Here is a 23545-nt window from a genome sequence, read left to right as displayed (position 1 = left end):
CACGAGGCTGTGTTAGCAAACACAAGCAAAGGACACGGGTAAAAGACGGAGGCAAAAACGCCAAGCTCGTTTCCCCTTTTTTAGTTAATTTGTGGGCACAGGTAAGGAGTGTACTTTAGTAAAAACAGTTTCCAAGTCGAGTTCTATGGGGGAAGAGGCTCTAACTCCTCCGTGGGACCCCAGCCCCTCACATAGAACTGGCACCATGAATGAGTTTAAATGGGATCTTTAGAATTATTTTGCTAAATAATAATTCCAAAAATCACTCCGAATTCGCTTTCAAGAGGTTTAACCCTTGACCTCAACGTTCAAACAAAGCTCCGTTTTAACAATTAATAGGAACATCCATCATTAACGCTCTGAGAACGCGAAGCAGAGGCAATGGCCAGGGCGGCGCCCCAGGATGCACCGCGCACCCCCCCCCCCACCCCGCATCGGCGCCCACGGTTATGGCGCTCCCGCCGCAGACCGCTAGGTGGAGCCAGCGCCCACGCCCCTCGCCGCCGGGCTCTACGTATCCCCGCCCTCCACGCCGGCGCATGCGCAGGCCCGCGCCCCAAGCCCCGCCCCTCCCCGCTGCGCTCCGTGCAGACCGTGCCTCAGGCCCCGCCCCCGGCCGGCGGGCTCCTGCGTCAGCTTTCCCAGCCCCACCAGCTATGGTGAACCTGGGACTGTCCCGCGTGGACGACGCCGTGGCCGCCAAGCACCCGGTGAGAAGACCGGCCTAGGACGCGAAGCAGGAGGGGCTGGCTGGGGGTGTCCTCGTTAGGAAGGAGTGTTAGGGTTAGGGCCCTCCTGCCATGGGGGTGGGGCACCCTGGGTGGGCTTAGGGGGAGTCCGACATGTCCAGTCACCAGTGACTCACTCCCCAAAGTCCACGTTGTGTCCAAAGGAGGGGCGGGAGGGGCGGGACGGGGAGGAGGAGGTGAAATGAGCCATGGAATCCCCTCCCCCACCCCAGGGACTTGGTGAATATGCCGCGTGCCAGTCGACCGCCTTCATGAAGGGCGTTTTTACCTTTGTCACAGGTAGGCTGGGTTCGAGTGTCCTCGGGCGCGAGAGGACACACCCGTTAGCCCACCGTAACTCCCCAGCAGGTGGCGCCAAGTCACCTGCCTGCAGGTGTACACAGGGTGCCCAGGTGATCCCCTGCAGGCTAACTGATGCGACTTTGGCTCTTGGCAGGCACCGGTGCGACCTTGGGCCTGCAGATGTTCATTCAGAGAAAGTTTCCATACCCTGTGCAGTGGAACCTGCTGATGGCTGCGGGTGGGTACTCCAGGGAACGAGGTGCCTGGGCCCAGAAATGCACCCCAGTTGCCAGAGGTGACTGGCTGTTCAGCAAGGGTGGGATTCCACCAAGCATGAGGGACTGTGGTTCTGGCACCTCTGTCTCTGGCATGTTAGAACCCTGCCTGAGCTCACCTACCATATCTGCCCCACTTCTCTTTCCTGAGAGGGGCAGAAAGTGAGGCCACTGGCCCACTGCCCTCCTGCTTCCTGCTCCTCAGTTGCAGGTTCTGTGGCCAGTTACTGGGTGACAAGAGTGGAGTCGCAGAAATGCAGCAACCTCTGGCTCTTCCTGGAGACGGGGCAGCTCCCCAAAGACATGGGCACAGGTGAGTGGGGTGGGGGGTGGCAACAAGAGGCAGAAGCCAAGGTCCCAGTGCCTGGATTTAAATAAAGTCAGCTCAGGGGACCCAAGTGATAGGCTGCTCCCTGCTTCCTCAGTGAGAGGCTGGATCTGGGATTGGGTGCAGCAGACAAGCACTGCATTCCCAGAGGAAGATCCAGGGAGTCAGGGTGAGACAGGGAAGAGCTCAGAATGAGGAGTGTGGGTGGGGCACAGCAGGCACCTCAAGAAGAGCACCCGGAACTGAGAGTACCAACACCAGGCTGATGCTGATGGACCCAGGTTAGTTGTCCTTGTTGTAGGATGTAGCTTTTGCCATGATGGTGTGGGGGCAGGGACTCTGAGCAACCATGAACAGGTTCTATCTATCTCCCTTTGTTTCTTACAGATCGTCGCAGCTAAGAGCACTCCAGCTAGGGTGCAGCGGATCTGGGGCAGGGGCAGTCCTGGAACACAGCCCTCTGCCCTCCCAACTCCCAGCTGGCCTTTCCCACCTCACACATGCCTCTCCCCACCCGAGTGCCTTTTGTCCCCTGCACTTGTGCGTGGCCAGACCTGCACAGACTGCCACCTTCCCAAACCTCCTGCCAAGAGGTTGACTCAGAAAACACTGGGAGGCTGGGGTCCTCCCCCAAGGGCAACAAGAAACAAGGTCAGCTCTGTGAACCAGATGCTTGTGTGGAGGTGACAATCCTTATGCGTGGAGGGGACTTGTGTACTCTTCGTGGGGCTTTGTGTCCCCTTTCTGGTTCCTATACCTGCAACAAGCCCAAAGGGACAGCAGGTGCTGGGGGTATGAAGCTAATAAATGGCTTGTCCTTTCTCCCACCTGAGCACTAAACATGGCAGCGGGCTAAGGAGAGGTGATCAGTCCATCACCTTTATGACCACACAGCTGACACTGGAGTATGTACAAGGGGAGTTCCTAATGCAGAACCCCAGAACTAGTTAGACACTCCTGTGAGATCACCAAAGCCTCTTAGGGGTCTGTTTTTGTAGCACTTAGCTGGAGAAGCAGAACAGAGGTGTGAGGCAGGCAGAGCCTCACTGTGGCTCCCAGAGACAAGGGCATGCACCTCGCCCACCCACCTATCATTCATCAGTGAGGCCTCCTCTCCAGGAGGAGTGAGCCACAGAGCTGCCTGCCTATCAAAGTTCTGTCCACAGGGAAGGAAAGCTCTTTGTGGGCCCAACCACCCACATCAGCCCCAGAAGAGGCAGAGAATCCAAGTCTTGCCTTTCCACTGTCACTGAGAAAACTACTTGAGCCCCAGACTCGCCCCTGTGCCTTCATCTAGCCAGTCACTCAGAAGGTCTCTTGAAGACCCAGTATGCTCTCAAAGTTGGGAAGGCAGAGTGGCAGCAAGCCCAAGAAAACGGCTCAAATGAACTAGAGTTTTATTTTCCTTTCATGTAAAAATCCAGGTGGAGGCCTGGAGACATGGCTTAAGTGGTAAAGCACTTGCTTTTTAGTGGAAGACCCTGAATTTAAACCCTAGTACTGTCAAAGAAAAGGAAAGAAAGAAAGAGAAAAGCAAAGGAATTTATTTTGCTTCATGGTTCTGGAGGCCCAAGGACCATGCCTGGTGATGGCCATCTTGCTAGCAGAATTCAGAAACTGCACAGGGCACCATAGTGGAAGAGACAGATCACATGTATCTCTCTGGTCTTTCTTCTCCCAGCGACTGGATCACAGGGCTCCACCCTGATGACTTATCTAGCTCTAATCACCTCCCAGAGGCCCCAACTCTAACCATCATAGTCCACTAAATTTCCACCTTTTTAATACCTCACAATGGGGATTAAACTCCAGCATGAGATTTGGAGGACAACCCACACACAAACCACAGCGTAGTCCAGGGTTGTGGAATCAGGGACCCAGGTTTCTATCAGCCTGTTTCCTCCTGTAATGGCTCCCATTTCCAAACCTATCTCATGGTTCCAGGGGGCTGTACCAGCTCCAGTCATTGTGTCTTCTTCCCATTTAACAGGAAGAAGGGGGAGGAGGAAGGCACTTCACCCACAACTTCTGCTTACACGCTATTGGCCAGAATTAAGTCATGTTGGTACATCTACCATAAGGATACCCAGGAAGGCAGCCTTGCTCTGGACAGCCATGCATCCCACTAAAATTCAGGGGCTCTAATTCTGAGGGAGAAGAGCCAATGTTGGGGGGCAGCAGGTAGGCTCTACCTCAGCTAGGTCCCCAAGAACTCAGGAGGTGAGTGGACTGTGCTCATGGAGGGGGGTCGGGGGGAGAAGCTCTCCAGCCCTCTGAAGGTGAGGCCCAGGCTGGTAGGGAGGGCAGGGGATGAACACTGGACTGGAAAGTGGCCAAAAACTAAGGGATCTGTGTGAGAGGTCAGAGGAAGAGGACATACCTTATAGTCTGATTGTGCCCTCCAAATTGATATGTTACAGTCCTAACCCACGGTACTTCCCAGTGCGACTGTTTGAGACAGAACCTTTAACAAGGTGATTAAAGTTAAATGAGGTCATGGGGGGGTTGCTAATCCAATCTTACTGGTGTCCTTATAAGAGAAGATCAGGACACACACATGCACAGAGGGTCAACCCCGTCAGGACACAGGGAGAAGACTGCGTCTGCAAGCTGAGGAATGGCCTCGGGAGGGACCAGTCCTGTACTACCTTGACCTCAGACTTGAAGACTGAAAGGAATAAACATCTGCTGCGCTGCTGTCCTGGCAGCTCAAGCACACGTGTGCAGACGAGGTTAAGGAGAAGTAACCTATCTTGTGTGCCCCACAGAGTTGCAGGCTGGGGGGTAGTCCAGGCACACTGCTCTAAGGGAAGGGGCAGGATGCAGAGGCATGGAGCTGTCCCCCCTTGGGGTAAGTACCTTCTGAACCAAGGCCCAGGGGTCCAAAGGAGGTGGGGATTGAGCAGGCTGGGTTCCAAGCAGCATGGTAAGGGTCAAGAGAGGTTGGAAGGGATGGGGGTGAGGGACAGAAGACAGCAGGGGACGTCATCCAAGACATGGACTTTGAACTTGGGGAGTGGGTGGGGGAGTAGAGGTCCTGCAGGTAGGAATAAGCTTGGGAGGCAAAGTCCAGCTACTCTGTGGGTCTAGAGGCATGGGAGGAGGACAGGGAGTATGGGTGAGGGAAGCTGTGTCAAACCACCCACCCCCACCAAGGAAAGAGGTGCCTGGACCTCAGGAGGGTTCCTGAACAGCAAGAAGCCACCACGTAACTCATTTCCATTAGAGCACACAGCCAGAGGAGACCTGGAAATTTATGGGCAGCTAAAATTCCAGAGTTCCTGAGCATTGAGAATGCTGGCCCCCATCACAATGGATCAAGATTCTAAGGACAGTTTGAATTTCAGCCCTGTTGAGCAAGCAACCCACTGAGAGGGTGGGAGGTGCATAGGACCCCTGGGGAACCCTTAGGGCCACCATGAAGGTGTACAGTGAGGCAGATGTGGAGAGACAGATACAGGAGCTGAAGACCATCACTCGGCTCCAGGGTGAGCCTTACACTGGGGGACGGCTGCCCTGGCCTGCCAGTGATCAGGGTTTCCTGGGTGCAGGGTTTTCCAGTTCTTGTCATTGTTTTGTTTGGAGTTTGGTTTTTGTTTGTTTTGTTTGTTTTGTTTTTTTGAGGTGCTGAGAATCAAAGTCATAGCCTTGAGCATGCTAGACAAGTGCTCTACCACTGAGCTACATCCACAGGATTTGCAGTTGTTGTTTTTGGTAGAACTGGTGTTTGAACCCCGCTTCCCACTTGCTAAGCAGGTGTTGTACAGCTTGAGCTACATTTCCAGCCCTTTTTGCTCTGGTTATTTTTAAGACAGGGTCTCCCTGTTTGTCCAGGACAGAGCAGATATAATCATCCTATTTTACCCAGGTGCACTCCATCACACCCAGCTTTTTTTCCTGTCGAGATGGGGGGGTGGGTCTCATGAATTTGTGCCAGGGCTAGCCTGGAACCTCAACCCTCTCATCTCAGCCTCCCTCATAGCTTGGAATGACAGGCAGTCACCTTAACACCCAGCTATTGGTTGAGATGTGGGGCAGATGTGGAGGGACAGATACAGGAGCTGAAGACCATCACTCGGCTCCAGGGTGAGCCTTACACTGGGGGACGGCTGCCCTGGCCTGCCAGTGATCAGGGTTTTTCCTGGGTGCAGGGTTTTCCAGTTTTTGTCATTGTTTCATTTGGGGTTTGGTTTGTGGGGGAGCCCATGAACTTTTTGCACAGGGTAGCCTCAAACCATGGTCTTCCCAAGTAGCTACAGGCATGAGCCACCAGTGCCTGCCTCAAAAGGACTATGCCATGGGTGAGGGTGGGATGGAGGAGGGGGCTTCAAGGAGATACGTGAGCATAAGCACAATACTGGCCTGCTGCCTGCTTTCGTGGACAGGAAGAAACGAAGTACTCCATTCCTGGCCTTGGCCTCGCCCTCTCTATAAGTGCTCAGTACCTGTCCATTGAGCCCTGCAGATCATTACTGCAAGTAGAGAAGCCCCTAGGTGGGAGGAGAGAGCTGACCACAGGGTCAGTGTCCCCCTTATAGCATACTCTGCCCTTTCCACCTGAGATTCCCCACCAGGCCCTTGGCCCACAGCCTGACCATCCTGTCCCCTCTGCCGCCCACAGAGCAATGTCGAGCACTCCAGATCCAGGGGGTAAAGGAGAAGACAGCGCAGAACAGGGCGACACTGGCCCGCCTGGGCGGCAATGTCCGCCGTGGGGCTCAGGACTGGGCTTTGGCCAATAAGGTGCACGAGCCACGCCCCCTTCTCCCAGGCTGGGGATGGGGGCAGACCTCACCCCCTCCCCCGCACACACACCCCTCCCTCTCATCTCACTGGAGTCGCCTGCATGCACCTGTCCCAGGCAGGGTCCGCACCACCCACCCAGAGTTCGGCAACTGTAAACTCACGTCCTGCAGCAGGGCCCCTTTGGCTCTCTGACCAGCTAGGGAAAACCTGGTCCTCTTTTCCGGACCCCGTAATACCTAGGCTGGGGTAGCCCGGACGGGGCCCTGTAGCACTCTGCTCCAGTGTCCCCAGGAGCAGGGGTCTTGCTCTGGTAGCACAGGTAGAAGAGGACCTGGGGAAATGCCTGGAGGGATCGGTGGCTGGGGGAGACGCAAAGGGGCCGAGCACCCGACTCAGACACCGCCGCTCCACAGTACGATCTCTGGGCCATCTCCAAGGCCTGCGGGAACGACGTGGCCATGAGGCTGGCGCATAGCCACAACACCATGGAGGTAACGAGGCGGGCGGGGCCCGGGTGGATTCCCTCGCCCCGCCCAGCCCCAATCTCCGCGGTCCATCCCCCACGAAACGGCCGTACGGAGCCGGCGGAGGGCAGAGCAAGTTCCCACCCAAGGGTTCCTTTGGGGCAGCCACGTGACCCCGTCCCACCAAGCTCCTGGGCCCCGCGCACTCTCGCGCACCCACGCGCGGGTGCCCTCCGGGACTCAGGTGGCGAGGGAGAAGCTGCGCAAGTACGTCTTCGACCGCGTGAACGCGCACAACGTGCTGATCCACCTGGTGCGGCGACGCGGGCAGAAGCTGGAGAGCATGCAGCTGGAACTGGACAGCCTGCGGAGCAAGCCGGACGCCACCAAGCAGGAGATGCGGCAGCTGCAGGTGCGCGGGGCCTAGGGGCTCCGCTGGAGAGGAGGGGCCTCGAGTGGGTGGGGCTCCTCTGTAGGGCGGGTCTCTGCGGGAGGGGCTCCTTGGTAGGGGGTGAGACCCAGCAGAAAGGGCGGGGCCTCTGGAGGGGCAGGTCTCCGCAGTGGGGAGCTCAGGGGTGCAGCTCTGCTGTGTGGGGTTCTTTTGTATCCGTGGGACCCAGTTAGTAGGGCAGGGGCTCCAAAGTGGGAGGCAAGGAAGGGGTCGGGACTCCAATGGAGGAGACTGAGCCTGGCCCTGCGGGAGGGGAAAGACTAGGGCAGCTTGAAACCCTTAGGAGAAAGAACATGGTCCCACACACTCCTGGGTAGGGTCCCCGGGCATAGGTAAGGTTTGTCTCCAGGCACTCTTTCTGAGCCCTCTGCCTGCCCCAGATCATCCGCCAGCTGGAGAACAACATTGAAAAGACAATGGTCAAGATCACCACCAGCCAGAACATCCACCTGCTGTACCTGGACCTGCTGGACTACTTGAAGAAGGTGAGCCCCTCACCCTGGGGGCCCAGAGAACCCAGCTGGCTGGGAGGGGCAGTCTGGGGGCTGGACTTTCAGTGGGAAGATAGCCTCCAGGCCAGGGCTTCCCCCAGGCAGAGCTCTCCTCCAGGCTGCCAGCAAGTAGGGCCCTGAAGTATGTGGAAACATTCTTTTAAGAACTTCATTTTTGCTACTCCAAAAAAGCAGTGTGGGGTGTAAGGTGTATCACAACTACTTGGACTTACACTGGGTGAAGTGGTGCACACTTGTAATCCCAGCACTCAGTCTGAGACAGGAGGATAGTGAATTGGAGGCCAGCTTGGGCTACATAGAGAGACCCTGTCTCAAAACAACAAAAACAAAACAACTAAGATTGGGACTTTCTTGCATATATTGCATGGTTGAGTATGGGCCCCTCTGGGGGTCAAAGGTCTCTACATCACCAGAAAATTCCCTAACACGCTGCAGAGCAGGCACCTCTTGCATCTTCCATAATATACACACACCTTGCTGCCCCCTTCCAATCTGGCCACCCTGCTCCCTGTGGAGGGGGCCAGGAAGAAGCCAGCATATTCTGGCCCCTGGAAGCCCCTGGGGGCCGTGAGTCCCATTGTGGCAGGACTCCCTTCAAGGAAGCTGAGTGCTGTCCCTTAGCCTCCCACATGGCAGAGAACCTACAGGAGACAGCGGATGTGGGAGGAGAGGCTCCCTGGTGTCGGGGTGCTGAGAGCAGCCTGGTGGATGGGAGCTGAGGTCATGGAGGTGAACAAGAAAGTTCCAAACACCCTGGTCCTAAGGAAGGACAGTGTGCAGGATGGAGTAGTATAGCAGCTGCATGGGTAAGCACTGCAGTCCTTTCCTGCTGGGGTCCCATCCCCCATCACCTACCCAGGCACTCTATGTTCCCACCTGTCCCTCTTGCCAGGCCCTGGTGGCTCACCTGGAGGCCCTGTGCACCTTTCTTTCCTCACACTCCTTCACCTGGGTGCTTTGTGTCCCTCTGGTAGCACCTTCTTTTCAGAACATACACACTTAAAAAATCCCATAGTCATCTACATTTTTTTAAAGATGGGCAAAGATTTGGCATTTGTAGCTATTAACAACAAAATACTAATAGCTAAGCTACCTTGGACATTGACACTCTGTGCTAAATATGCCACTTTGTTTATTTTTGGGCATACTAGGGTTTGAACTCAGAGCCTCACACTTGCTAGGCAGGTGCTCTACCACTTCACCCACTCCACCGGCCCTTTTATGTGTTAGGCATTTTTGAGATAAAGCTTCCTGAACTATTTGCCAGGGGCTGGCTTTGAACCACAATCCTCCTGATCTCTTCCTCCTGAGTAGCTAGGGTTAAGGGGTGAGCCACTGGCGCCCAGCTAAATATGCCACTTTGATTTTCCATTGATCTCTATAACAACCTTCTGAAAGAGCCTCAATTTCACCTTTTTATAGATGGGGATATTCAAAGGGATTAAGTAACTTTCCAAGGTCACAGGGCTGGCTGGTCAGAAGTGGTCCTGGCCTTGAGCCCTGACTCTCTGACCCCAAGTCTATGTTTTGAGCCTCTCTGCTCTACTTCAGACCAAAGACGCTCCCCTAAGCAAACCCTCCTGGGTTTTGGAATCAGCCTTTCCTGGGGAAAACCACTTTTTTCATCACATCTCTTTTAAAGTGTCTCTGGGCTGCCAGGCTTGGGTAGTGAGAGTTCCAAGGTCAGCACTGACTAGCCCTACTGGAACACTTCCTTTCACCTGCCCTATCTGACTGGAGGCTGGGGCCACAGACAAGACCCCAGCCCCGTCCTCAGGACTCACATAGCCTGGGTGGAGGGTGCGCACATCTACTCTGTGTAGGGCCACCAGAGAACCAGGGTGGAGTCAGGGAAGCTGGCATGGAATGCAATGGCACCAAAGGTGCTCACTTGCCTTTGCCCATCCCCAAAGGTGCTGGCGGGATACCCCACAGAGCTGGACAAGCTACAGAACCTGGTGGTCGACTACTGCTCCGAGCTGTCCGATATGACTGTCATGTCCCAAGATGCCATAATGATTACGGATGAAGTTAAGGTGAATTCAGGTCCCAGGGCTGTGGGACCCTCCATAGCTGGTTCTCATGGACCTGTCTGGTACAGGGCCCTTCAGGACACCTCATGCCCACACCACCTTCGGTTCCTGGAGGAATCCAGCAATCAGCTACTCTGCTCCCCCACTGGTCAGAAGGCATCCCTTTGGGCACATGAAGTGGATGTGTCCAGGACTGAGGTCACCTATTGATGAGGTCTGTGCCAAGGCTCCTTCAAGGCTGAGGGCACATAGCAAGGACTGCGGCAGGCACACCCTGTCCTGAAGTAGTGTGAAGTTGCTCAGCCAGGAGTCTGACGAAACATACAGCGTCGGGGCAGTGTGGCGGAGAGAAATGTATGGTGTTATGGGGGCCTGTCAAGGGTGCTGACCTACTCAAGGAGGTCCAGGGTAACTTTCCAAGAAGGTGGTGCATGAGTGGCTCTGAGGAATGGTCCAGCAAAGCACAAGGGTACCTAGAGCTCTGGAAGAGAAGAGACAGAGCCTATGGCTGGAAGGAAGGCAGAGCACGGGAAGTGGCAGAGGGCACATATCTGATCTGTGCTTCAAAATGGTATGCTCAGACTGCAGGCATTGGAAGGTGCCAGAGCAGAAATGGTGGCTGCTTGAGCAGGCTGTTTTTGGAGTCAGGGTGGCCAGGAGCAGACAGAGCAGAAAAGTCTTTAAGAGGTTGCCCCGGTGAGCTTTAGCAGTGGGAGTGGTGAGGGAGAGAGCAGCATCCAGGACACAGAAGCAGAGGAGGAAGGAAGATGGTTTCAGTCACCAAAGCAGGATGTGCTAGAAGAGACTAGGTTTGTAGAAGAGATGATGAATTTGTTTTCAGACATGTTGAATCCACTTTAATGGGTTCTAAATGGAGTGGGTCAGGAGGCAGCTGGAGGCCGGGGCCTGAAGAGCAGCAGAGGGCCAGGACTGGAGAGAGAAATCATCAGGCATGTGCCAGCCAGGGATGTCTGTACTGCAGAGTCAAAGGGGCACCCTGACAGGACAGTGGGAGCCAACAGGCATGAGCACGGCAGGAAGAAAGGCACAGTCAACAGCCTCAACTATCAGCCCACAGTCTAGTAAGATTAGGACTGAAAACCAACCATTGCCTTGGTGAGACAGCATTCTTGTATCCCCAGAAAAACACGAGACAAGAGGAGGCAACCTTCATTGCAAAGCGCAGGGCGCGGGAGAATCGGCTCAACCAGCAGAAGAAACTCATTGACAAGATCCACACCAAGGAGACCAGTGAGAAGTACCGCCGGGTGTGTCTCAGGCCAGGCCCTGGAGCTCCCCAACCCAGCATGGGAACAGCTGGGAGGACCATTCCCTGCAGGTCAGTTTACCCTTGCCTGGTCCTCTTTCTCCCATCAGGGCCAGAGGGACTTGGACTTCCCCTCCAATCTGATGAATACTGAAACCACAAGGGGTGAGTCTCAGCTCCTTGCCTTCTCCCAGCCAGGGTCTCCAGAGTCTGTCACTAACTGGGACCACCCAGTCATGTCATCATGAGACCAACTATAACCTGTGGTCACCAGAGTCAGGGAGACAGACACCCCCTGCCTTTCCCCAGATGCCCCTGCAGAGGCCGAGAGCCTGTGGACCGATGTGGCTATAGAGATGCTGTCCCCTGGCACCCAGGGCCTAGTCACCCAGTGACTTCTCAGAGCCACATGGTGCCACGCTACTCCTCTTCATCTGCTCTGGCACCCTGGAGAGCCCAGCCAAGGGGAGCAGGTATAGGTACAAGTGACACTGAGGGGCCCCCAGCATCCTGCAGTGGATTCCCCATGACTGGTCATATACAAAGGTGTCCAATGGCCATCTCTGCATGAAGACTACCCTTGTCCCCTCTGCTCTGCCCAGTGAAGAAAAGAGCCCCTTCTGTAGTGGATATGGAATACCAGACGAAAGTGACTGCCTTGGTGGAGAAGGTCAAGTCCACTGTGCAGTGCTCTCACATCTGGGTAAGGCTCCCTGGCATTCCCAGGGCAGGGTAGGAGCTGGGCTAGGACTTGCAGGCCCTCTGGAAAGGACACAGAAAGCTTAGCCCCTTTATATGTCCCCAGACATACTGATCCCAGGTCTAGAAGGAAATCTGGGCTTGCAAGACATGGCCCAGAGTAGAGGGTACTCCCAAAACATAGCTAGCATATCTCATCTCTGTCATGGGCACATCACAGAGCCTGCCAGAATCCAAGGATCCAAATGCTAAGGGCATGACCTCCACCTCCAATTCTGGTCCCTTCTCAACCTGACAGAGCCACCCACAATAAGCAGCTGCCTCCCACAAGCCCTCTTTTATTTTAATTCCACCTGATTTTATTGTTATTGGGCCTTGAGCTTCCATCCGTGGCCCTGACACAAGCTTGTCCATTGTCAGACGAGTGACTCAAGGTAACTTGTGGTCTCCTTGCTGTAGGTGGGGTTAATATTACTCTCTGTCTGTCACGAGGCTGTGTGTCATGACAAACACGGGTGCTGCCCCCATGGCTGGCCCTCACAACCTTCAGTGCACAGCAACAGTCAGCATCATGACTGAGCCCTGAGTATAGAAACCCTGCAGTAGTCACTGTATGTGGCTCAGGAAAAATTGGGGCTGTAGAGGCCCTGACACCTTCCAGGCCCACCTGTTTCTCTCTTTTCTCAACTGGCCAGGACATTGCTGGCCGCTTCCTAGCTCAGAAGAACACAGAGGAGAACCTGGAGCTGCAGATGGACGACTGTGAGGGGCAGCGAACACAGCTGGAGGCCCTGATGAAGAAGCTGGAGCTTGAGCAGGCACTACTCAAGTTCCACCATACGCCCAGCTCTGTCAGGTATGCAGCTTTCAGAGCTGCTACACTACCCCTCGGGCACCAGCAGGGAACTGCAGTGTATCCACTGCCAACCAGTTTATGCCTCTGCAGAGGAGCCCTGGACCCAGGTGTCCACATCTGAACTCCCAAGCTCCTAAGTAGGTGCTCAGGACCCAGCTCAGATCTAGCCTCATTGCCCTCCATGGGCCCTGGGTGCTGTGCCACCCTCACTGCTGGGTCTCCCCCCCATAGTTTTAAGTCCATCGAAAAGAAGATGAAGAACATGCTGAAAGAGGAAGAAACAAGGCTCCAGCTGGCCCACAGAAACCTGACCAAGAGCCAGCAGCTGCTGCTGACCATCCAGATGGGCATCGACAATCTCTATGTACGACTCGTTGGCATCACCTTGCCAGCCACCCAGGTACCATCCCTGGTGAGAAGGTACCCCATACAGGATCCCTGGGTAGGGTCAGAGAGGAGATAAGACCTTCCTCTGGCCTACAGGAAGAAGCTGCACTGCCTGACATCCCCGATATGTACAGCAAGCTGGCATACTGTGAGGGGAAGCTCACTTACCTGGCTGACCACATGCAGATGCTGTCCCTGACTGAGGAGGTAGCCCTGGGCCAAGGGTGGGCACCCTCATAGCCTGTGTCCCCTCCAAGCTGACGAGGGTACACCCTGCAGATCAACACGGAGGTGAGGGACACCCTGGAGTCATCCACTCTGAAGGAGAGATATAACACTAGGATCAGCTTTGAGGACCTAGAGGACGACATGATCGGTGAGGCCCTGGATGAGGACCTGGACGTCCAGTCATGGGGAGGGGACATGGGCTACAGCTGGAATCAAGTAGGGATCTGTTGAGGCAGAGGCTGGGGATAGCAGCTACTCCATCAGACCAGGACATCATGGAGACAGAGTGGGGGATACAGGGACCCAGAAGAGTTTTAGAGGTGACTTAGTGATGACGTGGAGGTGCTAAAGCCATAGAAGAAACTTACTACTTACCTTTCCCAGAGGAAGGAGCACACTATGCCAGGAAACACAGGGGAGCCCAGAACAGGGTCTTTGGCAGGGTTTCCACTGCAAGCCAGGGCAGGCTGAGTGGCTTGGGACTAGCTAGTGTGAACCATTCCGCAGTACCTTGTACCTGGCCCTCGGTGACTTAGAGCAGGGGAGTGTTGGCTTCTCGGAGTCAGATCTGGAACCGGCTCCAGGGGTCAGTCGGGGAGCCCCTGAGCCCCGGTGCCTGTCTAAGGAAGAGCCAGGAATGGGGACAGCCGCTTCCCAGCAGCCAGACCACACAGGAGAGCACCCAGACACGGGGGATAGGAAACTGCAGCGTTTGCGATCGGGGTGAGGTTAGAGGGCACGGGAACCAACCGGCTTGCCAGCTGCTCCCTCCCGCCTGTGCAGAAACCTTCCAGTTTGCCGACGTGGACCAGAGCTATGTCCCGTCGCGGGACGAGATCAAGAAGCAGGGCCAGCAGCTGATCGAGGGGAAGCTCAAGGGGTCAAAGAAGAAGAAGAAGTAACCACGCTCGCGCTTTGTTACACGAATAAACATTTTTACAGGACTACGGGGCGAGAGGAGACCCGGAGGCAGAGGCAGGACAGGGAGGGGCGGGGCCTGGATGCGAGGGGGCGGGGCCTTCGCGCAACCGCCGCGCATGCGCCGCCTGCGCGTCCCTCGCGGCGCGCCGTAGCCCTGCCGGCGCCGAGATGGCGGCGCTGACGGGCGGACGGCGGCCGCGCCGGGGGCTGCGGGGGCCGGAGCGGAGCCGCCGCGGTTAAAGCCCCCGAGGGCCGCTGGAGGCCGCGCCCGCCAACGGACCCCGGTTTGTGGCCGCGCCGATTCCGGCCTCGGGGGAGCCCGGGCTGCCGGGACATGGTGCGAGGCGCGCCGCGCCGCCGTCGCCGCTGAGCTCGCGGGCCGTGCGTGGCTCGGACGTCCAGCCGGAAGATGTTTTCGGCGCTAAAGAAGCTGGTGGGATCGGAGCAAGCCCCGGGCCGGGACAAGAACATCCCCGCTGGGCTGCAGTCCATGAACCAGGCGCTGCAAAGGCGCTTCGCCAAGGGAGTGCAGTACAACAGTGAGTGCGGCCCGCGCCGTCGGGCAGGCCCGGGAGCTGGCGGCCGGGGGGTTGGCGGGCCCGGCGTGGGCGGAGCCCCGGGGCAGCGCGGAAGGTCCTGGAGGCCCCGAGGGCCGGGGTGGACAGCCCTCGGGGTCCCGGCAGCAGCCGGTCCACGAAGTGCCGCGCGAGGCCCCTGCAGGGACCATTACGTAACGAGCGAGCGCTGGGCTCCGTGGGCTGACCGGCCGGCGCGTGGAATCCCGCCGGCTCCGGTGGTTGAGCCGTGGGTCTTTTGCTTGTTGACTTCCTTTCCAGTTTGGAGACCGTATTCGCTGCGCCATACATTCTCGCTCGCCTTTGTTTCTTTAGCAAGCATTTGTAAGGAATAGATTCAGAAAAGCTCCGGGAGGCACAGACTTTTTTTGGGGGAGGCATCCTGTCTGTCCCTGCGGGAAGGCGGGGTTGTGCAGATGTCCGCCCCGACGTCCAGGCCCGCTCCGTCCTCGTATAAATTATGTAAACCGTCCTCTTGACCTTTTTGAGTTTTTTCCACTTGCGGGCTCTCTTCAGTTGTTCTCTGCCCTGACATTGTTTCCCTTTCAACTCTTCCCCTGTTTTGCTAAGAGATTTTGGAACCCACCAACACACACACACACACTGCTCACTTTGAGTGCCCATGATATATCGGCGATAACGTGACACACTAAGAAGCTCGTTAGACTTTTGTCCAGGTTTAAAAGCAAGCTCACTCAAATGTGTTAACTTGAAATTCTGTAAGTATTTCTCCCTATTCAGAAAAGAGGAGTCAAACTGCTCACTCTTTGGAATCTACATTTGGATTCCTTATTTAGTTTTATTACTGAAAGCTAATCCTACTCCCTTGGATATGAGACCTGAACCTGAAACAGCTCACTTTCTAAAAGGGCTCCCTAATAGGCCCGCCCCCTGGTGGTCCTGGGTAGGAGGGACTTAAAAGTGCCGTGGACTTGTTCCAGAGTAGAAAATCTAGCCTCCAGTATTTGGGGGACTGGTTGTGATCTCCCAGAACTGAATGAAAAGTGGTAGGGTCCAGAGAAATTTGAATTTGTACCGGAGTTACATTTGAGAGGGATCAGTTGTCTGTAGTTGAGTAATAACCAAGTTTTGAGACTTCTTCATCTACTGTTAGTAGAATAGAAACCTTATAGCATTTTCTCAAGTATGTTACTTAGTGGAATAAATCAGCAACATGATAATTACAGGTTCAGGATTCTTGTAGGTAAGTCACATTTAGCTGAGTTGTCTCTCACAAATTGTTATCCTCCCGAGGCACAAAAGTCGTTGTCTTTTAAATGCATCAGGATGATAAGTGACGCCTGTCACACATGCACAGAGTCCCAATGCCCCCATCAAATTAGAATCAAAACCTGAATGACACATTGGACCATGTTCCCATCTAAGCTAGAAGAAAGAGTGTTACCTGAATTAGTCCATCCCTTTCTACTATGACGGGACAGCTGTGTTTGGGTGGAGCAATTTTAATGTGGGGCAGCCTCCTGAAAAAAGAACCATCGTTATGGACTCTTAGCATTAGCTTTGCTGAGGACACTGGGACAGAGAACTTAACCAAAATTAAACCCTTGGTCATTGACACACAGTGGACAGGTAGGTGATGCAGCAGAACTCTGAAGAGAGAACTATTATCTGAAAAAGAAGTGTGGCAGAGCAATCAAGCAGGTTCCAGCTCACATCTGAACACATTTCAGAAGGAACATATAGCAAGAATGGAGGTGAGGCAGTGTTTGAACAAATGAAGACAGAATTTTCCAGAATTCATGAAATATTTAAAACTCAAGAAGTCTTAAGTACAGAGTTTAGCATCCACAGCTAGATACATCTTTGAAAGTTTTCAGAACTTCAAAATCAAAAAAAAGGAATCTACCATGCAAGCAGAGCAAAGAGACCACCTTCCAAGGAATTCACACTGAACTGATGACTGTGGCCAGCAAGTTGGGCCTGTGGCAAACTGGAATCAACACCTGATTCAGCAGTTATGCCAGAGCAAATGTGGCTGAACTTTCATCCTCAGATTGATAGTTTTCTGTGCAAAGGTTCTTGGAGGATACTGGAGGATGTTCTTTATACAAGTAGAAATTGAGCTACAGGCATGGGCTTCAAAAAGCAAAGGAATTAGTAAATAGGTGAAGAAATCTAAGCATTGGTCATGTTAACCGGTGATAATCATTTACATAGGGGCTATAAAAGAAGAAACTAAAAAGCTCCGTACATTACTTAAGGGAAAAATCAGTTCATCAGCTTTAGACTACATCACAGTAAACGTAAAAATGTAAGAGTTACTGTTGAAAGAATAGAAATAGATTACAGCAGGCAAAAAGAAGGGGGAAAGTCTTGCCAACTTAATAAAAGTCAGTAGTAAAGGCTGGAGGGAAACCAGGATAGTGACTGACACATTGTAAAATGAAGTGATAGAAATGACTCCTCTTCTGTCAGCAGTTCAACAGTGCAATCCAGCAGGCCTCACCTGTTCAAATGAGAATGTAAGGTTTGCTTTTTCCCTTTAATTTGATCATATGGTCTATAGAAGACACATCCAGAGCATGATAGCTAAGGGTAGAAGTAAGGAGATGGAAAAACATACTGGGTAAGCATGAACCCTAAGAAGGCTGCCCCATCCATGGCCCGGCTTGCTATACTGTAGTAATGTCATGCACAGCACACCTAGGTAAAAGAATGGGTGGACTAAGAAGAGTGCTGCAGACCGACTAGGAAAAGTGAGTTACCTATATGTGACCCTCATGGTCCCTCTCAACCAAGGACCAGCCGTAAAGACTGACAGTTAAGAATGTTATCAGGACCACAGTCTGTGACTCAGTGACAGTTTGGCTTGGTTGAAACTGGGCCTCACGGTGTTTCCCAGGCTAGTCTCAAACTGTACTCTTGCCTCAGCCTTCTGAGGAGCTGAGATTACAGGTATGTACTACCACCACACCCAGCTCTCCGCTTTAGTTTTTAAATTTAAAAACACTTTTTTGGGGGGACTGGAGGTATGACTCAAGTGGTAGAGCACCTGCCTAGCCACAAGGCCCTGAGTTCAAACCCCAGTACTACCAAAAATAATAATAATAATAATAATAATTAGCTCTCCATCATTATAACAAATACTTGAGATGATCAACTTATAAAGAGGAAAGGTTTATTTTGGTTTACAGTGTTGGAAGTTTCAGTCCAGGCTGGAGGTATAGTTTAGAGGTAGAACAGTTGCCTAGCATCTGAATTGGATCCCCAGCCCTGCTCCCCCCAACCCAATCAAAAAAGAAAGAAAGGAAGAGAGAGAGAAAAGAAGAAATAGAGATTTCAGTCCATAGTCAGTTGGCTCTGTTAGCTTTGGACCTGTGGCAGTACATCATGGTGGGAGTGCATGGCAGAGTAAAACCACTCTACTTGGCCAGGAAGCTGGCAGGGGAGGAGAGAAGAAGCGATCTGGATCCCACTATCTCTTCAAGGGCATGCCCCACTTCTTCCATAGCCTCCTAATAGTGTCATGCTGGGGACCAATCCTTTAAAATATTTGCCTGGGCTGAGGAGACACTTAAGATCCAGACAGTGTCAATTTCCAAATACTTCATGAGTCAATGAAAAAAATGGCATGGAGATTAGAAAGTATGAGTCTGAACATGAATGCTCCACATAACTTGTGAGCATCATTGACCCAAGAACACAGTTTGAAAACCTAGAATAGCAGGATAAACCTGAGAAAGAAAGAAGGTAATAACAGAAAAAAAGCAGACAGATTTTTGAAAAGGATCAATTGAGGCATTCAACAGAACATACACAATGTGTGCAATGACTAATGAAGTACACAAATCTCTGGAAATACCAATGAAGACAGAGCACAAATGTGATTCATAAAGAGCACACATCTATAAACAAAGCTTTAAAACATAAAAATGTTATGACTAACTTGTCAGTAAAGTGAAATCTCAGAATGGACAGCATCCTAGAGGCCGACTTACTGAAATGCAGATCAGAGTGGGCCTGACTGTCCTCCAAGACAGCAAGTGCAAGAGGTAGGGAGCTATCCCCTTGTAGGCAAGTAGCCCTGACCCAGGACACAGGAACAGTGCCAGACAGGAAGGGAATCATCCAACCTTGCCTGAGAGAAAGATAGGGAAAGAGAGTCTAAAGAAAAAAAAGTAGTGGTAATAAATTATTGTATTGGGACCAAGGAAAAAAACAAAACACAATGGGTACAGAAAAGATCTTAATAAAATTTGACATTCATGATTTCCAAAAATCCCAGACTCTGATCCTTCTGCCTACAGTCTCCCACATAGCTGGGATCACAGATAATGCTCCACCACAACTAGTTTACTGGCTTCTTTATTTAAATTATTTTACTTTTGAGTTATAATACATAAATATGAGGGGATTTCATCGTCAGCTTATTGATAGAAATGAGGTCTTGCTAACTTTTTTCCTGGGCTGGTCTCGAACCATCATCCTCACAGTGTCAGCCTCCCAAGTAGCTAGGATTACAAGCATGAGCTACCTCACTGGGCCCCCAAACACTTCAGACTAGGAATAAAAGGGAACTTTTACCTGTCAGTGTATTCACCAAAACCTATGTGTAGTGTTGAAACACTAGAGGCATCCCTTTTAAAATCTGGACCAAGACAAGGATGCCCACCTTCACTGAGTTTTTCATTGAACTACAGAAGCCCAGCACAAGATAAGGAAGGGAAGAGGTTATACTTTCTTTAGGGACAGAATTAACATAAAATCAGAAAGAGAAGTTTTCTCATATCAGAATGCTCTGTGTCTGGCAGTATGATCACAATCACCTATACAGCCTACTCCGAAAAGCAGTGTAAGGAGTGTAAATGAAACACTTAGAAAAACATTGATGCATCCCCGTTGACTTGAACTTGAAGAGAACACAGTTGTTCATCTCACTGTTGACAGAAACTGAAGGTGGGTCCTGCAGGAAGCAAGCCCTGTGGCTGCCTTTCTCTGCAGTAGCTGCCCAACCCTGGAGAGTGTGCACTTCCTCTTGATGATGTGATTGTGGAGGGAGTGGACTTGACAGATTAGTGGACAAAGCTTGGTGCTGGTGGAGGAAAGTTGACCTCTAAGTGAATCTGCCTTCAGAATTCAAAACATTTCAAATGGAGAGCTTACTTACAGTGCTCCTGGGTTGGTGGTAGTCCAGACAGCTGGCAGAATACCCCAGGTCTTTTTTGGTGAGTCTAACCATTATTGAATGAAACATGGGATTTTTAGGGGTAGAGATTCCATTTGGTACCATAATAGAGCAAATATGTCCAAATGCACGGTATGCATACCACCAAGAGGAAACTCTTGTATAAATTGTGGGCTTTGAGAGATTGTTACGTGGCAATCAATGTAAATCCATTGGTTGTTACAGCCATTCTCTCTGTGTGGATGTCTAGTGCCACTCAGTTTTGGCTGTGAACCTAAAACTTTCTAAAAATTGTGTTGGGGAAAAAAAAAGAAATTCAAGAAGAAAAATACTAAAACTAAAGGATGTACATTTTTATGTTGCAAGGGCTCATGGGCACCTGATAACCCCAGGTAGGAAAAGCACCTGCCAAGGTCCAAAGTGGTGTCTTTCAGAATAACTGAGGGGACCAAGAGAAGTCATGTGAGAGCTAGGAGTACCTTCCTGCCCGGCAATGGGCTGAGACTGGCTGCAGCAAGACAGGGCCTTTGAAACTCTGCAAGAGGGTGAATTTTGTTCCAGAGTCCAAGGTAGTCAGCCTCACACTTGTGCGTGTCACATAAAGACATCTCAGGATACAAGAGCTAAAAGTTTTACCTTGGTTCTGTTCTATTCAAGGAGATCCTAAAGGAGTCATATGAGTGAAATATGAACAAAACCATGCTGGTGTAGAGCCAGCATGAGAGAAGGCAGGGACTCTAGTGTCAGGACTCAATGGGTCACAGCGGGTCACAAACACTGGGGAGGGTCGGGGGCTGAGGTGAGAGAGCATTAAACACGGCTTCATGCATGTAGGTAAGCACTACCATTGCGCAATACCCCAGCCCAAAAACTCTTAGTAACTGGAAGTCTAGGCAACTGGCAGTCAATTCAACTGGTATTGAATTATTGATAAATAGCAGAAAACTTAGCAAAGCAAGAAGCAGAACATTTATGTAGGAAAATAAAAACACTGGAGGAGAGAGAGGGTGGGGGATGGGAAGACAGAGGAATGAGAGAGTCAACTCCTCACCTTTCTCAGAGGGAAGCCAATGGGTGGTACCTAGGACTAGAAAGTGAAGAAGTAATTTAAGAATGTTGCTGGGCACCGGTGGCTCACACCTGTAATCCTAGCTACTCAGGAGGATCAAGGTACAAAGCCAGCCAGGGCAAATAGTTCATGAGACCCAATCTCAAAAATACCCCTCACAAAAAAGCTGGTAGAGTGGCTCAGGGTATAGGACCTGAGTTCAAACCCCAGTACCACAATACACTCAAAGTTTCCATAGATCCCCATAGACAAAGTACTTGAGGAAGATGACAGTGACCCTCCAAGGCAGGTGTGAGATGCAAGGAGGAAAAGTAAGCTGGTAGAGGGGAAATCCACACATGCAATTTAGACTCAGAATGATGTGCTAGTGAAGGAAGCAGAGAGAACTAAAATGCTGATAGAACTGTACTGAGTTGGGGAGTGGCTCAGTGGCAGAGCACTTGCCTAGCATGTGCGAGTCCCTCAGTCCAACCCTCAGCACTGCAAAGAAAAAACAGAAGTATGCTCCAGAATTTCTCTTACCTGGAAAGAGGAGGCTGAGCAGGCCTGTTATTCTACCAAAAGGACAGATTAGTATTGGTAATATAAGGAAAAACTCATTCAATAAAACAAGCAAGAGGATAGAAGCAAGAGGGAACAGAATTCGGGTGTATTGGAATCCCAGTGCACATGCATTGGCTGAACACTTCAGTGAGTGGTGGGACTGGGGTTTGAATTCGGCTTCGGGCTTGCAAAGCAGGTTTTCTCTTGCTTAAGCCACACCTCTAGTCCATTTTGCTCTGATTGTTTTTGGAGATGGGAGGGGAGGCTCATAAACCGTTTGCCTAGGCTGGCCTAGATCCATGATCCTCCCAATCTTAACCTCCCAAGTAGCGAGAATTACAGGCGTGAGCCACTGGAACCTGGCAAGATGAGTTTATATTTTATTTTGTTTTTGTGTAGTAAATCAGCTTCATGCTTGCTAGGCAGGCAATCTACTACTTGAACCACTCCACCAGCCTAGATGACATTTTAAATGTTCGATTCAGAGAGGCCTGAGGAAGAGGTCGTTTTCTAAAAAGTCTGTTGAGTTTGACATCTGTATTAAGTGATCAGTAAGAGATAATATGTATGATGAACTTAAATTTTTTTAATGAAAACAAGTCTTACATAACTTAATATCAGAAAAATAAAAGGTTTTTGTTTTTTTGGCAGCAGTAGGGTTTAAACTCAGAGCCTCACACTTGTTAGATAGGTGCTGTTAGTGCTTGAGCCGCTCCACCAGCCCGCTTGTGATGTTTCTTTGTTCCGAGATAGGGTCTCACACACTATTTGCCCAGACTGACCTCAAACCATGATCTCTGCCTCCTGAGTAGCTGGAATTACAGGCATGAGCCACCAGCGCCTGGCAAATCTTTATAGCAAACATATAATACCAGTGCTTGGGCCATCTTAAGTTAAAGGCCCTTTTTCATAAAATGCATGATTTTAGTGGAGCACTGGTGGCTCACACCTATAATCCTAGCTACTCAGGAGGCAGAGATCAGGGGAATTGTGGTTAAAAGCCAGCCCTGGGGAAGTAGTTCTGAACACCCCATCTCAAAAAAGCGTTCACAAAAAAAATGGCTGGCGGAATGGCTCAAGTGGTAGGAGTGCCTGCCTAGCAAGTGTGGAACCCTGCGTTCAAACCCCTGTGCTGCCAAAAAAAAAAAGTGGTTTTAAACTTCACTAAAATTAAATAATCCACGTGACTTCCCTATATTACATAACAAGGGTGTAGTAAATTGTATTATAATTTATCACTCTTAGTCATGATTTTTAAAAAAGTACACATGCTTGATATGTATTAGTTCCTTGGCTTATTAGTTGCGTGTACATACCTGGTGACCATTTGTTCATACCTACAGGATGGCAGCTAGAGACTAGCAATACTAACATTTCACTGCCTCACAGCATTACATTACAATATGCCATCAAGGCGACCTTTTTATGCTAAATCCAAATAAAAACCATTGTTTGTAAACTTTTGTACATGATTATACTGCAGATGGCTCAAGTGGTAGAGTGCCTGCCTAGTAAGTATGAGGCCCTGAGCTCAAACCCCAGTACCACCACCGACACAAAAAAAAGTCCTGTGGGGAACATAATTATAGTTGCTTCAGAAATCAAAAAGAGAATATTTTAAAGTGTTATGCCAGTAAATTTAGAAAAATTAGATGTCATCTACAAATTCTTAGAAACTGGCCAAAAAAAACTGGTCATATAGGAAGCCTTATATGACACCCTTAGGTTCCTGCCTTGGCCTTGCCTGGTGGGAGAGTAGCTTTTGCTGCCCATGGCTCCAGAGGACTGCAACTCAGTGGCTAAAAGGGGATGGGAGCTTCCATTTGGATTGGATAATTGTGATTCTGTGCCTGCTTGTAAGAAGATTTGGGGACTGAACACTGGATTTATCTTCTTCCTCAGCATGGCCAATGGCCATGGGGACATAGGGAGTCTGCTGGAACGTAGACTGGAAGACCTCTCAGTTCGTCTCATCCCCATAGAACGGGGGGAAAGAGATGAGGGTCCCTTCCAT

At 51.5% G+C, this 23545-nt stretch overlaps 3 protein-coding genes across 4 annotated transcripts in view; all 3 read left to right on the top strand.

Annotated features, from left to right (window-relative positions):
- The first annotated feature begins 555 nt into the window (after positions 1-555).
- Tmem141 (transmembrane protein 141) lies at positions 556-2304 on the top strand. The gene is made up of 5 exons (XM_020173914.2): positions 556-710; positions 962-1028; positions 1186-1269; positions 1512-1619; positions 2022-2304. Exons 1-5 carry the CDS (start codon positions 657-659, stop codon positions 2033-2035), a joined length of 327 nt encoding a protein of 108 aa, XP_020029503.1. The 5' UTR covers positions 556-656; the 3' UTR covers positions 2036-2304.
- Positions 2305-2445: 141 nt separating this feature from the next.
- Ccdc183 (coiled-coil domain containing 183) lies at positions 2446-14190 on the top strand. Its single transcript, XM_074052802.1, has 14 exons — positions 2446-5122; positions 6256-6377; positions 6794-6871; positions 7089-7256; positions 7676-7780; positions 9721-9843; positions 10983-11108; positions 11218-11272; positions 11710-11810; positions 12502-12662; positions 12894-13062; positions 13146-13256; positions 13329-13425; positions 14061-14190. The coding sequence occupies exons 1-14, from the start codon at positions 5053-5055 to the stop codon at positions 14177-14179; spliced, it is 1605 nt and encodes a 534-aa protein (XP_073908903.1). The 5' UTR covers positions 2446-5052; the 3' UTR covers positions 14180-14190.
- A 203-nt stretch (positions 14191-14393) lies between these two features.
- The window catches only part of Rabl6 (RAB, member RAS oncogene family like 6), a 28249-nt gene continuing 19097 nt past the window's right edge, over positions 14394-23545 (top strand). The window contains exon 1 of one of the 2 annotated variants that reach the window (XM_074052797.1): positions 14394-14737. In XM_074052797.1, the coding sequence (XP_073908898.1) occupies positions 14608-14737 (130 nt within the window). In that variant the 5' untranslated portion in view covers positions 14394-14607. The remainder of the gene's footprint in view (positions 14738-23545) is intronic. The other variant, XM_020183966.2, reaches the window with a different exon arrangement.

The sequence above is a fragment of the Castor canadensis genome, chromosome 13 (genome assembly GCF_047511655.1).
Source record: "Castor canadensis chromosome 13, mCasCan1.hap1v2, whole genome shotgun sequence".
Classification (NCBI taxonomy): domain Eukaryota; kingdom Metazoa; phylum Chordata; class Mammalia; order Rodentia; family Castoridae; genus Castor; species Castor canadensis.
The sequence above is the reverse complement of the archived record's forward strand: the minus strand, read 5'-3'. Positions and strand labels throughout refer to the sequence as shown.

What these genes read in the sequence shown, in the direction of transcription:
- Tmem141 (XM_020173914.2), top strand. Translation starts at nt 657, where the DNA reads ATGGTGAACCTGGGACTGTCCCGCGTGGACGACGCCGTGGCCGCCAAG. An exon ending in CCGTGGCCGCCAAGCACCCG is followed by an intron (nt 711 to 961) that starts GTGAGAAGACCG and finishes CCCCCACCCCAG; the next exon opens with GGACTTGGTGAATATGCCGC. An exon ending in CGTTTTTACCTTTGTCACAG is followed by an intron (nt 1,029 to 1,185) that starts GTAGGCTGGGTT and finishes GGCTCTTGGCAG; the next exon opens with GCACCGGTGCGACCTTGGGC.
- Ccdc183 (XM_074052802.1), top strand. Translation starts at nt 5,053, where the DNA reads ATGAAGGTGTACAGTGAGGCAGATGTGGAGAGACAGATACAGGAGCTG. An exon ending in AGGAGATGCGGCAGCTGCAG is followed by an intron (nt 7,257 to 7,675) that starts GTGCGCGGGGCC and finishes TGCCTGCCCCAG; the next exon opens with ATCATCCGCCAGCTGGAGAA. An exon ending in GAATACTGAAACCACAAGGG is followed by an intron (nt 11,273 to 11,709) that starts GTGAGTCTCAGC and finishes TGCTCTGCCCAG; the next exon opens with TGAAGAAAAGAGCCCCTTCT.